This window comes from Procambarus clarkii, chromosome 22 (assembly GCF_040958095.1).
Source record: "Procambarus clarkii isolate CNS0578487 chromosome 22, FALCON_Pclarkii_2.0, whole genome shotgun sequence".
NCBI classification, from domain to species: Eukaryota; Metazoa; Arthropoda; class Malacostraca; order Decapoda; family Cambaridae; genus Procambarus; species Procambarus clarkii.
Window position 1 is genome coordinate 41,704,758 of NC_091171.1, and position 16,205 is coordinate 41,720,962.

Consider the following 16,205-nt stretch of genomic DNA (forward strand, 5'->3'; position numbering starts at 1 on the left):
ATTCATAAAGATAAGGTCAGAGGTTATTGATCCAGATAACATCTTTAAAAGGTGAGATGTAACAAACAAGGAACAATGGTTTCAAGCTCAACAAGCTACAATGTAGGACAAAAAATGTGAATATTTTCACCCACAAGGGTATGAACCCTCGGAACTTCCTACCCGCCGAAGCCGCAGATGTCAAAACACTAGACTTAAAATCTAGCTGGATTAAATCGTCAGAAGTGGTGTTGACCTGTGACAAGGCATCGGCTTCCTGTCCTCATCGTGGCCACTAGAGAGAGAGAGTGGTCCTCAGGTAAATTCAGGTTATAGGAGTGCATAACTCAAGAGAGCCGCCAGCGCCATCTCTTGAGCAAAAGCAGCTTCGTCGGTCTGTGCAGATGCCAACGGAGCCTTTAGTTCATTATTTATAATATTTTGGCAGTATGGAGTGAGGAAGAAATGGTGAGGGACACCATGGGATACTATATGGTGTTAGTGTTGGTGACGGTGAGCTGTGGGTGTGGGGCCCAGCTGGTGGTCAACGTTAACACCCAGGTCAGTACAAGTGTCACTCACACTCATACACATACACACCTCCCACAATGATAGCTATCTTTTCTTCTCAATATCAAAGCAGGGTATTGTAAATCTATAGGTTAGGCTGTGTTATCGTGGTAAGGGCATTAATTTTAATATTACACAAAATTGTTAATATTTTCTTGTGCACTGGGGAATGTCGGCTATAATAGCGGGCTCACTCATACAAATTTGGACAAAAAATATAATGTATAATCTCTGTGATGGATTTGCAGTAAAGTATATGTATGTGTTTCTGATAACATATACAAATATAAGCATTAGCGAATCTCTGCTAATTACACAGTCCATTAGGGTCTTGACGCACAGTCAAGAATTCCGGGTTCGAATCCCAGGCGGAACAGAAATGGTTGGGCCGAGTCCGTCTAATTACCACAAGCTACACAAGCTTCACAAAGCTTCCTGGCAATACGTTAGTAATGAATAAATATGATATGTTCGGCTGACCTAACCTAACCGACGCTTGGAGCGTCGACTTTATTAGGTAACACCAGCTCTTTATTTTCGTCTAATTTCTTTATAAAAAGATACTTTTTCAGATTAAAATTGTTTTTTCGTGTTGTACATATATTTAATGAGTAAATATATTTATTCATTACTAACGTATTGCCAGGAAGCTTTTTGAAGCTTATGTAGCTTGTGGTAGCTTGCGGTAATTAGACGGATCAGTTGGGCCCATTTACTTTCACCTAATGTTCCTGTTGTTTTGTTGTTATAGATTCAGCTACTTGGAACAAGTTCCAAGTAGCACGGGCTATGGTGAGTCCGTAGTGGACTTGCCTGGCACAGGAGCGGTGCTTCAATAAATGTAATGTTCCTATTCACCTAATAGTAAATAGGTACCCAGGAGTTGGTCAGCTTGTGGGGTTGCATCCTGGGCGGGGGAAAGGACCTCGATATAATCCTAATATGTATAAATACAACAAATGAACAAATCCACAGATTTGTGAATAAATACACTCTGGCTTCCTGTTCCCCTGACAATGAATTATTATTATTATATTGCTGTGTGTAGTTTTACACATAGGTATGTAAAACTTTTTTGTTTATCGTAAGTGGATGAAATGTACATTGATCTTTAAGAATTTACATCTCCAATCAATGTGGCGAGTGTCACTGGAAACCATTAATACTGATATATCTTTGTTCTCCTGTAAGAATGTTTCTTGTAACGTATTCACAATAACGCTTATACTGTGTCTCTTTCTGAAGACATGTAATATTTTTGGCTTGATTAGAATATGTTAATTACACACTACATTGGCCAGTGCATAGGGTTCGGTGCTCCATGACTGACAAGCCACTGGAAGCAATTATTAAAATAAACGTATCTTTGCTTGAGCTTTAGATATGACCATGATAAAGGATTTAAAAAGAAGCTTAATAAAAAGATAAGAATAAAAGTAACTGCAGAAGGCCTATTGGCCCATATGAGGCAGCTCCTAGCTTGTACTGTACAGTATTTGTCTTTCCCGAGACAAATAAGACAGTTACGTTTATTAACGTATCTGTGAAATAAACATTGTTCTGATGGAGTGTGCTGCTCTGTTGATCAATCTGTGTGGGCTCAAAGCACGGAGGGTGATGAAAAGCAACTTTTATAAAATTACATACAGGTACAGATATTTTACATATGTATCTACATATATATTTAGGTAAATTCAGATAAATCTTTGGTGTTACTTAAAATATTTTTCTGGTAGAGATTCTACTTATAGATTATGTTTGTCTTTCTTGTGACATAAATAATTAATATTTATAAACTTAAGATGTTTTCAACAATTTTCTTCAGGTGCTCATCTGTTCCAACATGACTGAACACTTTTTAAATCCTTCATGAGGGTTAGATCCCACCAAACTGACCCAACTGATATTTGGGTCAGATCCCAGTATGGTTCAAAACATATATAGTATATTTATACACAGGCTTCCTGTCACCAACAAAATTAATTATTAATTAATATGTTGCTCTTTGTATATTTTCTGGTTATAAAGATAATGAAATTGATCACAAGTACAGTGGACCCTTATTTAACATGTTTATATAGGTATGGGTGGTCATATATGAGCTAATGTTATATTAAAAAATTATATTTGCAACAAAAACTGACTATATATATAATAATGAAGTAATATGTTGAATTATTTGAAATTAATTTCTGAACTTTTGTCCTTAATCAGCATATATAAAGTACATCTGGGAAGTTAATAAAAAAAAGTGTATATAAAAACAAAATTTTAAGATTGTTCATGCATTTTTAAGTGCAGTGTTTTCTCGAGTATTTCATGCAAAATCTCACCAGGTGTACTTGTCTGTATGCTGATTAAGAATAATGGATCAAAAAACATATGTTGTCCCTTTTGGGACAGAAAGCCTGTTAAGCATATAGGTCTCCATAGGCCAATAACTGACCTTCACAAGAATACAACCCCACAAGTTGCCTAACTCCCAGGTACTGTATTTGTTTACAGCTAGGTAAACATAAGTACTGTACATGTATTAGAAGTAGGAAAGTTGCACAAACGTCGCACTCTGTCCAAGTTCCCAGGACCGTCCTGCACTGACCACTTCACCATAGGTTATAATTATGAGAGACAGTTGGTAAGATTATCTTTGAATACACTTTCTTCATTGGTGTGCAGCTATCATTAAAGAGGTCAATTTGCTAGTGTGAAAAAAATATATATCATTTGTTTATATACTGTTAGGTACCCCAGGAATTAGTCAGCTTATTGTGGGGTTACATCCTGGGGAGGGTCAGTAGTTCAACCTTAGGGGAGGGGGAGGACCTCGATATAAGCCAGACATGTATGTACATATATATATATACACAGGCTGCCTGTCCCCAGCACAATGAGTTATTTTTATATGTCCTGTATATGTGGCAGTTCATGAGTTCTGTACTGCTGGTCTTGTGAAACAGTGGATTTCTGCTGAAGTGAAGGATAGTGCTTGGTTTGTTTGCAATACTATACAATATATTATTTTGTGAATGATGTTCTTAATGGTTAACTTAATATTTAACAATTTTATTTAATATTGATAACCTTTGTGTTTCTCAAATTTTATTGTGGTTAATGCCTTCATGCCCCATTAAAGGTAGGAAATGGGATAATGTAATGTATGCAAGTTTTTAAAAGCTTGTTATTTTGCAGAGTGGCGAGGTTTTCAAGGAAACAATTACTGCAAATATTTCTGACGATTCAGTTGTACTAGAATTTCCTCAGAATGATGGTACATATATCACACAACTTATTGACTTCAAACAAGTGAGTGAAATAGTAGCATTAATTACTGTATACATATACAGTAATACAAGGCATATTTTTATATAGTATATAAAGCATATTTTTAGCTATATGTTATGTGTAGTCGTAAAACTGTGTGTAAACTGTCACAGTTGAACATCCAAAATCCAAGATAGCCATGCCTAGCACATATACCTTGATATTTTTGTATAATGCTGCATGCTTTTGATTTTAGCCTTAAATACAGCATGTGGTGTATAATATTGCAATCGATCTGTTAGTAACTTTATTCATAAATGTCTGTTTTGTACATTTACAGTTGTTAGCTTGAACAAACTTGGTGAATTAATTATCTAAGAGAAAGCCATAACATCATGACATGAAATATCTGATGATGAGAATACAGTTTAAACTAATATAAACTAATCATTCGATGAATTAATATCAACAGATTCTAGGGCTATCCCAGAACAAAATCATTCTCAATACACGGTTCATGCAACATAGGTCTGACTTTAATAGAATGCCTGGTGACAGATAGTAGTGGCAGTCAGGTGACCAACTAGCAGTTCGTAGGTAGTGAGCTGTTTGCTTTCAAGTATTGTTTGGAGGAGATTCGGTGATAAATTGATGATTCCCATGTTTCCCTTCCTCCACATATAGCCCGGCAGAAACATTTTTAAAATACTGTACACGCATTGTTAAAGATGAGTGGGTCATTAACCCGTGGTTGAGTGTAACATTCTTAAGAGAGCTAGATATTGCTTAAGGCATACTTAGACATAATCTTTGACTGATATAATCTTTAATTTGCCACCAACAGGAGTTGCAGATCTTTAAGGTGATTGTCTTAGGCGAGGAAGAACTGGGTCAGAGTCAGTATCAGGTCATGTGCTTCATTTTGCGATTTTTCAAGAGCAACTTCATTTCTTCTGATGCAATGTCTAAGCTGAGGCAGGTAAGATAATAAATTATTGCCTGTGCAGAAAGATTACCTGTTTTCTTATTGATTAAAAAGTAGCACCACTACTTTTCTACTTTACGCTACTCAACCACTGCCTATTGGGCTACTCAATCATGCTACCCCTGCTTTGAGGATCTTGCTCAATGCAGGGGTAGCATGATTGAGTACCCCAATAGGCAGTGGTACAACTGTAGGCCAAGGGTTCTTTATCACTAGTCATTATATTCTGCATTGCTTTAACTCTACCCATCTATACTTTAATTCTTGCCAACAACAAATCTCCATATTTGTCAGGGAATTGAAAGGGAAGAAAAATAGAAAGACTGGAGGATCTGACGAGTGTCATATCATTTTCCCTTAGAAATGGGCTTTTCTTATGCTAAATGTATTTTATATATTAATTGGCTCCTTGACTTGCTCCCCACTTATATAACAAAGGAATGATTGGAGGACTAATTTTCCATTGTTCTTGGAAAAATGCCCAAAAGTTAACAATTTTAACTATAGGGAGTCTAATGTAGTCTTTGATGTGTCATGAGAAAACCCATCCCTGAATCTTGGAAGATGGAAAAATTACCCATAAGAATATGCCCAAAATAGTAACATTGAACAGTCATGAAACAGCTTTGAAGATGTAGGACATTGTTTTAGTAATTTAAAGGCTCAAGCAATCGGCAAAAACCATATTTCGATCTACCCCAAATTAAACATTTGCTATAACACAGACCCTTCAAATAAGTCAAAACTCTTCAAATTTAGAAGACTGGAAAGCCACCAAGATTTGCTCTAAACTCAAAATTTAGATAAAACTGATTTGGATAAATATTTTGTATATAGAGCCAGTAACTTCATTATTTACCAATGAGGAATATTGTAAACCAGACACTTGGTTCGAGTTCTTATTGCCACAGTTTAGCTACGCAATTCTCTGTGTAGGCAATGTATGATTCGTTTACTTTCATAAATAAATTCTTCAGTTACTGTCTCTTCTTGTCTTTCCAAGCCTTTCTTTTAAGATTTTAGTTATTGAATTTAGGTAGATATGGCATGTTTTATTGATATTTTTTGCAGAAAAATCCTGGCACTGTTCGAACTCCAGAAGAGGACCGAGGAACAGAAGAAATAGAACTTGATGTGAGTGTGGACGTAACTAGATCAAATATTCTTTCTCCACACATTCCACAAATGTGTGCATCAGCTGCTACTTCCACTTATGCTTCAGACCGAGATATTAAACTGTGGGCTACACAAAGAAGAGGTAATTAATGTTTTAGTGTAAGGAGAAATGGTAAATAATTTACTTTTATTGCTGCTGGATTTTGTTTTAGGGATTCCGTTGTGGTTCGTCCTTCAAAGTCGATGGAAACCCTTTAATGTCATTAATTTCTCTGGGAGTGGGCTCGAAGATGGTCGATTAGTGCAATCCAAGCTCGGAATTTTCAGTTGCAGTGAGGACATGGAAGTGTGGGCTCCTAACAAGGGAAGCCACAAGCCCAGGACTTGTAAAGCGACTGTTCCTCTGCATCATCATTCAGTCTTACTATTTGTAGGCTGCTACACTAATATGAACTTGTCTATGCCATGCAGAGAACTCCTTGGTAATGCTCAACCAACTTTCAATTTGCTGCAGTTCTTGAAGGTATCCTTAAATTATTTCTTTTGACCTCCAAGAGAACATTTTCCGTTTTAGTTCACCGTAGAACATCTTTAGGAGTCGCTCATCAGGCAGGCATTCACACATCATAGCCAACCCAACTGAGCTGTGCCTTGCAAAGCATGGTGTGGATACTTGTCATGCCAGCCTGTGCAAGAATGTCTGTATCTGGCATTTTTTCCTGCTTCTGTATCTCGCCCTAAGCAGCTTCCACAGATAGCTCAAATGGAAATGGTTTAGCTTTTTTGCATGGCAACTATAGCCAGTCCAGGTCTCACAGGCTTAGAGGAAAGTTGGCAGGATGACTGCCAAGTAGACTTTCAGTAGACTTTGTGTGGTCTCAGTCTTAATGCCTTTTCATTCGCAGACATTGGATTGAAGCTTTCCAAATGCTGTGCTAGCTCTGGCAGTCTCGGTGTACACCTCTTCATTGATATTGACTTCTTGTGATAGTGTGCTGCCGAGATATGTAAACCTGTCTACAGTGAGCTTTTGACCACTGACAATTACATCCAGGCTAAATTAGAACCTTGGTCTCTTTGTTGGAGAGGATGAGGCCAAAGTTTGTGCAAGCCATGAAAAAAAGATCCATGATGTATTATATGGCAGCCTTTGTAGGGCACAGTCATTCACAAATAGAAAGTCACAAATGGTCTCGATCTTGGAATTTGGTTCTGGACTAGAGCCTCCTCAAGTTGAACAGCTTCCCATGATAGTAGTAACGGAGGTGGATCCCAAAATCACTCTCTAAAAGCATCGATCAACATGGCAGAGAACATGTACCACTTAGATGTAAATACAGTACAAGGAATAAGAAAAAATAACAGAAGTTGTAAAAGTTTAAAAGACAAGAGGTCAAGTAAGAAGCAATTGATGTGGCGAGATGTAGTTAATGAAGGATAAGGAATTTGCACAACTTACATGATTACAGTACAGTACAGAAGAATTTGTCAAATGAAAATGAAGACTCACAAAAGTACTGTAGTGTATAAGGAGCATTATGATAAATGAAAGAATTAATTGTTGAATACAGAACAATCATACAAGATTTTTTTTAAGTGGAATGAAAAGTTTATGGGCATGAAAAGTTACATTGAAAGGAGACAAGGAAACTTGAGAAAGTAGTTGCATTGTAAAGAACAAATCCACAAGGGCAGTGATGAGGGTTTGAACCTATGCACGGAATGTTCTCGTCACGGCCCCTGTGGGTTTGTTAATTTGATATATCACGCTATTAGTGATTTCTGTGTGTAGTGTAGTGGCATTGTACTAGAGTATGGAAAGAGCATTTTAATAACACCTTCCCACTCTCGGTGCACACACCCCAACCCACCCCTAGCTGCGCCCGGCGGTTCCCGTGAGCGGTCCCTGGAGCGCCCACCCACACTAACATTTGTACTCTTTCCAGTATTCTGACCTCAAATTCTGAGCCATGTCATTCATTATGGTATCAAATTGTTCGGCTCAATTTAAAGGCGCATATTTTAAAACTAGTCCCATAATAATTAAACAACAAATGGAATTTTAAAAATATTTTATTTTGGCACGCTCATTACCACAGGTATTTATGATCTTTCCATTGTTCTGACATCAATTGTCATACTACATCGGTCATTTTGATATAAAATTGTTCGCAATCTAAAGGTGTGCATTTTAAAACTAGTCCCATAATAATTAAACAATAAATGGAATTTTAACAAATATTTTAATTTTGGACGCAATATGCATCCCTGCCACGCATCGGTAAGATTATTAATGGATGCAAACTGCGTCGCTGCCAGTCAAAAGTGTTAAGTATTAAAGACAGGTACATGTGTTTTATTTTATTTATTTATATACAAGAAAGACATTAGGTTTGTGAGAGTACATAACATTGGTGTTCTTACATTCTTGAAAAGCCACTAACATAGGGTTTTGGGATGTAGTAATAAGTATGGGAATGGAAACAAATGTTGAGAATGTATTTTATTCATACTTAAATTTATGGTTGACTTTCAGAACTTGATGGTGATTGGTCATTAGTGAGTGATGTGACACACCATCTCCCTACACGTGGAGTGGCCAGGTGTGGAGATGGTGGCCGAGAATTCTCAAATCCATGTGCTTGCCATTACCAGGTATAGTATGCAATCTAAGATTGTTGTTGTTGAAATCAGTAGGGGCCTTGAGGAGTATGCAAACCCACTCACTTGGTACTCCCAAGCTGGGTGCCCTAGGCTTAGACCACTGTACCATGACACAGTAAAACCAATGCAACCTGGGATACCATTGAATCCACTAGGAGTCCCAAGACTCCTAACCAGAGCCCAAACCAGGGGCTACACACACTGCCCCCCCCCCCCCATGTACTCTGGCTTTGTGGTCCAGTAGTAGGAATCCCAGGTTGCATTGCTCTTACCATGTCATGATGTAGTAGTCTAGGGCACCAGCTTGGGAGTACCAAGTGAGCAGGTTCGAAGAGCATTAGGAGCCGTGAGCATCACGGCTCCTAATGCCGGCACACGCAGCATGAGCTCGCAGCACTGCTGTTCAGCTTGTGACCACAGCATCGCCTAATAATGTCAAAATATATATATAACTTGTATTATTTAGCCATGATAGTATTACAGAAGAGCCTGAGTGTGATAATGACTGTGCACAATGTTCAAATATTAGTGATTCAATGCTGTTCACAATGTTCACAGCGCTAGCCACAGCACCACAGCATTATTTCGTCTATCTAGGAATCTTCAAACGACTTCTTAGGTTCCTTTGCAAAATAAACTTGTGGTCAATTATGTATGTACAAGATTTAGTGACCAGTATTGTGATAACAGCAGGATTGTGGTGGTGATAAGCACTGTGCTTAGTATTGTGGTGAGGGAGCGAGGGAGAGAATCGAGGTAATCTCACTGTGTGGCAGCCACTCTTCTTTTACTCATCATTCTAGCTTAGTGGTACGCTATGGTGAACACATTTGTACATGGGTATATACAATGTGTGTGTGTAGTGTAGTAACAGCAACAGGAGTATGTTGGGAGGAGCTATTTTGTTGATGGAGGTGACGTAATCGTAGCGTCGTCTGCTGGCTGCTGTGTGATTTCTCATGCAGTGTATCGTGGCCACTGTAAGGTTTGGACACAATACTGGCTTACTTGCATAGTTCTGGTGAATAAAACGTGTAGATAGGTATACATAGCAAGTGTACATAGTGTAATACAAACAATAACAGTATGGTGGGAGGAGGAATGTTGGTGAGTAAGATGTTGGAGGAGTGAGGGAGAGACTGGATGTTGGAGGAGTGAGGGTGTGGCAGCTGACACTCGCGGAGTTCTGAGTGTGTTCATGGTGAATGTATATAGTGTGTGATAGTGTATAGTGTGTAAATAGACTATATATATACATAAATTAGCATAATACAATGGAAATATGTGCCGGATATGTGTACACATGTCATGCACGTAACAGTGTCTTCGGACAGTACGGATGTTCTACTGCCATAATATAGTGTATGTGTTCATTATACATAGAATTGGCACGTAAAAGTATATAAAATGTATTTGGAACTGTGCGCAGAAAATGAACAAAAATATATTCGCGGCAACTTGCACATCCTGCCCCGAGTGACCTACTGGCCCTGGGGGCATATGCCATGGGCGACCAGGGAATGATGACATCACGCACGAACTTACGAACCCCATAGCAGCTAAAGTACTTACAGTTTTGACCTTCTGTTACTATACCCTTACTCAGGGAAGGGTTTTTGACACTTAAAAAACAAAGTAATTTTTTCCAGAGATTTTATTTCCTGTGCACTGCGGGGGGGGGGGTTATCATATTTGGAGGTTGCGCAGTATTAAGACTGTGTGTGATGGAAGAAAGATAAATGGTAAAATAAATCTTAAATTATGCAGTTAAAAAAATGTTAAGTTTAATGCACAATAGAATAGCATAAAGATCATAAAAGCAGAATGAGAGAATAAACTATGGTATGGTGACTTTTTAAGGTGTAGTTCAGGATTCTTTTGAGAGTAGTTAACATTCTTTGTCTTAATTTTCATGTTCTTGCTGGTGACTGCCCGCTTCTTGCCCACCTTTTCCTTTTCATGTACAGGATTTTGTAACTTTTTCCTTCTTTAGATGCAATTTTACTTCTTACTAAATTTGGTTCAGCCTTAAACTCCACATGGAATTTCTCACAAGTTCACAGTGTGTGTGACATTGTCACATTAGTTAAGAACAGATAATTCTCACAGCACTCGCCAGAGATGCTCACTCATGTGATTGCTCACCATAATATATCTTAAAAATGATTAGACTTTAAAGTTTTGTGTATGATAATACTTAGTGGACAATTGTTTTTCTATTTAAGGTATGCATTGCATGGTATCCTTGTGGCCTGAAATACTGCAAAGGAAGGGACAATTCTGGCAAAGCTGTGTCATACCGCTGTGGCATTCGCACCTGCCGCAAGTGTCGGAACTTCAGCTACTTTGTGCCGCAACGACAGCTGTGCCTTTGGGATGACTAAATTGAATTCTCGAAGTTGATTAGTTGCTTCAGATATGTCCCTGGTAAATTACTGGTGTGAACCATGCTGGAATTTATCTGGGATATTATTAGCTGCATACTAGTTTTTGTATCGGTTTAGGTTTTTGCTGCTAATTATATCGTGCCATATTAAATTTTATTTTTGTACAGTACTGTAGTAGCTTTTATTTTTAATAAATAAAAAAGCATTTTAAATAAAAGATGGTATTCTTTATACAGTATTTGTTTAAAGAATCCACCTTTTTATAATTTTTGTACAGTACAGTATAACTAAGGTTTTAACAGAATACTCCTAGTACAGTCTCCCTCTGTATTGTAACTTTTATATAACACCAGTGTTGCTTCCCATGCATGAAAGTTATATGTTAACCTAGTTCTCAACCAATTTTTTTATCTTTTTAGTTATATTGAAGTGTTATTTAAAGTATATATGGGGAATCTTCATGATTGTCTGTAATTAAAATGAAAGAAGGTCAAGTAAAAATGTTTATTAAATATTTGTAAAAAATAGAAAATGAGAGTATCACTGGTTGTTCAGGCAGGTTTACAAGCTATCACAGTGAGCCTGAGAAAACACACTTTGGCTTGCCTCTGCACGCAGCTCAGCCAATGAAAATAGGGTGTGGGGCAGTAGCTAATGGTTGTAAGCATTAGTGCAATTGGTGTCGTGTTGCAATTTGTCTAGTCAAAGGTCTTTTTAACACCATTTTTGAAGCCATGTGATATTCACATTATAGAAATATAGCTGTTCTTTCTAGATCAGCATAATAGAACTGCATCAGGGTGATGGATAGTTATTTTACTTTACCAAACTTTACTTTAATTAAGAGTTTAATTACTAATAATAATTAAATCATTGTTGGGGACAGGTAGCCAGTTTATACATACAGTACATGTTAGGCTTATATCGAGGTCCTCACACGGTCGAATTACTGGCCCTCCCCAGGGTGCAATCCCACAAGAAGCTGATTAACTTCTGGATACTTATTTACTGTTAGGGAGACAGGGACATTAGGTGATAGGAAACGTGCCCAACCATTTCTGTCCTGCCCAGGATTCTAACCTGGAATTCTCGACTGTGAGTTTAGAACGAACCCGACTTTACTACCGGGACCCTAACTGGCATATACACCACACAAAGGGACCATCCACCCCCCTTGGTGGCCGGTGCCTTGATGTGGTGAGGGGACTCACATTTGCCACCTGCAGGTAAAGCGACGGCCTCGCTTCCTGCAGGTTGATGTTCAGTTCCCAACCGTCCAAGTGGTTGAGCACCATTCCTTTCTCCTCGTCCCATCCCAAATCCTTATCTAGACCCTTTCCAAGTGCTATATAGTCATAATGGCTTGGCATCTTTCCCTGATAATTCCCTCCCTCCCCTCTCCTGCTTGCTGGAGCAGTGCACAAGCTAAGTATGTCCCTATATGTTGGCCATGTATGGAGACCTGGACATGTCCTTATGTTCCTTCATCTGAGAGTTGAACCTACCCAGTGGTCTCCCTGTAAGGGGGGGGGAGGCAACATGTTGCTTATGTGAGGGAGTGGGGATAACATGGGACATTTAGTGTGACCCCACCTCAACCAATTTGATTGTCTAGCTTAGCCCTTCCTAGTTAGACATCAGGTCAAGTGAGCATTGTGGAGTTGGTGTATGTATCGGTCCCTAGGATACTGTTTGACCCCTCAATGCTTACTCATATATACTGTTCCAGTTACCCCAGGTGTTGCTTGCCCATGTGCTCTCCATGGTGATGTTGGGCGGCGAAGTCTTTTTCAAATTACTTGTATGTATACGTACAGTACTTCTAACCCTCTTTCCTCTTCTCAGAGTCGTGAGGTGGATGACCAGGTCCCCGAATCAGACCATGTTGGAAGTTTGGACTCCATGGCTCCAACTGTGGTGGGCCTAAACCTGGCTTAGTCTCAGACTATCCCAAATGACCCTTTCTGTTCCCCTCCTATTTGCTCTTTGGCAGGGTTGAGCTCAAAGTGCCTGGTGGTGAGTACCTCTTCACTGGGTGTGGTTGTGTCTTTTATTGGGACAACTTTGCTGTTTACTCCCCCTGGTTCATGAGAGTTTTGGTACCGTTGCCACATTTGTGTGTTTTTCTTCTATCTCTGCTGCATTCCAGGATTTGGCTCTACTATGTGGCCTAGGTATTTAAATCTTTGTCATGGACATACCTGACCTGACTTGCACAGCCATTAGCATTTGGTTGACTGTGGATTCCCAAGTTACTTTTAACCTCGCCCTGGACTGGCATTCGTGTAGTTGTGCCCCTTCTCCGATATGTGGCTAAAAGTGTTCCCTGTGGCTCTCTGACCATCATTTCCAACCTTCTTTCTCACTTGCCAGGTTAGTGCTGCTTCTTTACTTCCTCCTTCTCTTTCCTCAGTGCCCTCTTTCACTTTTCCACCCCATCTTTTCAGTCTTCCTTACTTGTCATTTGCCTTTCCCACAACTGTCTGCCCAACTGATGTCCACCCTCCTCCCAGTCATCTTCATGTTGTCTACTCTTGTTCTCCTTCTCCAACTGAAACTATGTTGACCAGTGCACAGTACATCGCTACTAGAATGCTTATCTAGCTACAAACAGAAATCTGGTTCCTCTCCCTTTTACTCTTCGGTGGGTAAGAAGGCTTCTGTCCTTCCCCAAATTTCCCCTTCCGCCTTGGTTCCTGCCTCTCCTCCCATCTCGGTAGGGGAGTAAGCCGATTTAGCTATGGAACTTCCCGTAGCCCTTGAATCTCCCTCTGATACTGTCCCTGATGAAGTGCTCACTGCTGTTTGTCATTGTTCGCCCACCCTCCCTACAACAATTGTCTGTTGCTGGGTTCCCAGCCATATTGGTATTGCCTTAAATAAGCGTGTGGACATAAACACTAAGGGGGCTATCCACACTTGTCATTCTTCCCAAAAAGCATTCCTCCTTCAGATTTCTAGCTAATCATTCATTCATTGATCAGAGATTATTGGCAAGGTCGTTGGTCTTTTGTTACAGGTAAACTGAGTGCTCATAAGTGCAGCCTGTCCTCTTGACCATCCTCCTACCACCATAATTGGCGGCAGGAAACGGCTCTGGTTAAGTTACATATTAGCCATACGTGATAACTTGTAGGTACTTGATGGAATGCTGCCCTGTCCCCTTATTATTTGAATTGAATTGTTCATCTTAGTCATGCACCTCATTGTAGAATGTCCCAATTTTCAGGATGTCTTGCGTGTCTTGCTTCCCAAATGTCCTTTGTGATCATTTGTCCTTCAATAGAATCCATAGTGAATCTGATATCTTATCACTTGCCTTATGTACTTTTGTTCCTGTATTGGCATCCTCAGTAATATTTAACACCTTATGAATATCCAGTGTCACTGATGATGCTACATAAGTCTCCCCCTGCTTGGTGATGCCTTTTGATAATTACTACTTACTAATAATGTCAAGAAAGAACTGACTGCTGCTTCTGCAGCACAAGGGACCAGGAACACAGGAAATATTCCATAAATATGTACAATATGAAATCAAAATAATAAGTCAATGATACAAAATTATATATTATACAATGATGATACACAAATTAGATTGCAGTCCCCTTTTAGGTTGAAGTCATTTCTGACTACCTCTGACTCTTCAGAAGAACTGCCCAAGGTCTAGTGAATCCATTGTTATACGAGGCACTGTACTACTGTTAAGAGCATTCACAGATAATAGCTGTAACTTCATACTGCTCTGAGGGCTACAGACTAGTCACTGATCTTTTAGATTATTTTACAAATAGGCCACAAACACCCTTGCTTGTCTGCTTGTTTTATAAGAAAAGTTACTCTAATAAGTCAAGAGAAATTGTGTACTCTACAGTAACACTGTGACATTAACATTAAAGTATGTAGAGTGGTTATATTTGTTATTGTTGTTTACTTATGTTTCAAAATTGCAGGCAAACTTAGATAGGTCTCTTTTTTTTTTTTTTTTTTTTCCCAGTGAACTATTGTTATATGTAATGACATGGTCATTACATATAAGTGTAATACTCATTACTGCAGTTTTATAGTGGTTGCCCAGGTAATATTCCTGTGTTAAGAATTATGTACAAATTCTCTCAACAAACATTACAAACAAAATTTTATGAATTTTGTTGTGTTATGAATTTCTAATAAAAATTACCTATAATATATCTGAAGTTTAAATGTAACGACAGTACTGTACCTATATTTATGAGGATCCACACTAGCAGTTTTCCTATCTAAAAGAAAAAATGCATCCCATCCTTCAAAATTGATAGAACCTATACCCAGTGGGTACAATATCTAAGGGCAATGCCATTTCAATGCCAAATCATTGTCATAAACATTGATTCAATGTTGAAATAATGTTAATAATGTTGATTCAGCATTGAACCAATGTCACTCTTGGATAATTAGCCTATTGATTATTTACTATGGATAGAAGAATATAGACCTGCATGGAGAAACTATTCATGTTGTGTACAGTTGAAATTCTAAAGGGCATAACACAGCAAAACTAACTATAAACCTATAGAAACCTGTACTAGGCCTAAATTAGTAATCCTAGCCCTAACATATGCAATATAGGCATATTTTAGTACATGTTTTAGGCCTAGGAAAGTTTGTTTTGTTGCCCTCTAAAAAATTTATAGTACAAAACAATTTTTTGTGCAAGTCTATATTTTGTATTTGATCCATAGTAACCACCCAGTGGGCACAATATCAAAGTGTTATGTTGAATTTACTAATGTAAATTCTCTTGGATACCGTGCTCACTGGGTATAGGTACCATCACCCGGATGACAGGTGGAAATAATAATCCAGTAATTAAGTACAGGTATTTTATCTGAATTTAACAGAGCCACTAACACTAGTGGCATTGGTGAGGCCAGGAAGCTGATGGCATCTGAAAGGTCCCCTTCCCATAGGAATATTGGTTGTTTATTCTTGTTTTTCTTTGACCATAATATGAGAAAAAGTGTTCCATGTTTTCTTTGTTTTATTAGCTTAGATTTCTTTCTTTTAAAAGATGAAATTTATCTTCATAGTAGGATGTCTTGGCATTTTTTATTATCTTAGAAAGCAGTGAGGAATACGGCTTAGACAATTCTCTGGGAATGACCCCTAGCCTGTGTTTCTTTTCATATTCATGTTTTTTTTTTATTAATTGATGTAAGTATCCCTTTTGTGGGGCAAGAATTGTTGGTCCTTTTAGTTGTGAT

At 38.5% G+C, this 16,205-nt stretch overlaps 1 protein-coding gene across 2 annotated transcripts; it reads left to right on the top strand.

Annotated features, from left to right (window-relative positions):
- Positions 1–357: 357 nt before the first annotated feature.
- On the top strand, positions 358–15,150 carry oaf (out at first). 2 transcript variants are annotated; one of them, XM_045745286.2, is made up of 7 exons: positions 358–540; positions 3,739–3,852; positions 4,655–4,789; positions 5,867–6,053; positions 8,448–8,566; positions 10,801–11,002; positions 12,808–15,150. In XM_045745286.2, the coding sequence occupies exons 1-6, from the start codon at positions 445–447 to the stop codon at positions 10,957–10,959; spliced, it is 810 nt and encodes a 269-aa protein (XP_045601242.1). In that variant the 5' UTR covers positions 358–444; the 3' UTR covers positions 10,960–11,002; positions 12,808–15,150. The 2 variants fall into 2 exon arrangements, with proteins under 2 accessions (XP_045601242.1, XP_045601232.1); XM_045745276.2 differs by having other exon boundaries at positions 359–540; positions 10,801–15,150.
- Positions 15,151–16,205: the final 1,055 nt, after the last annotated feature.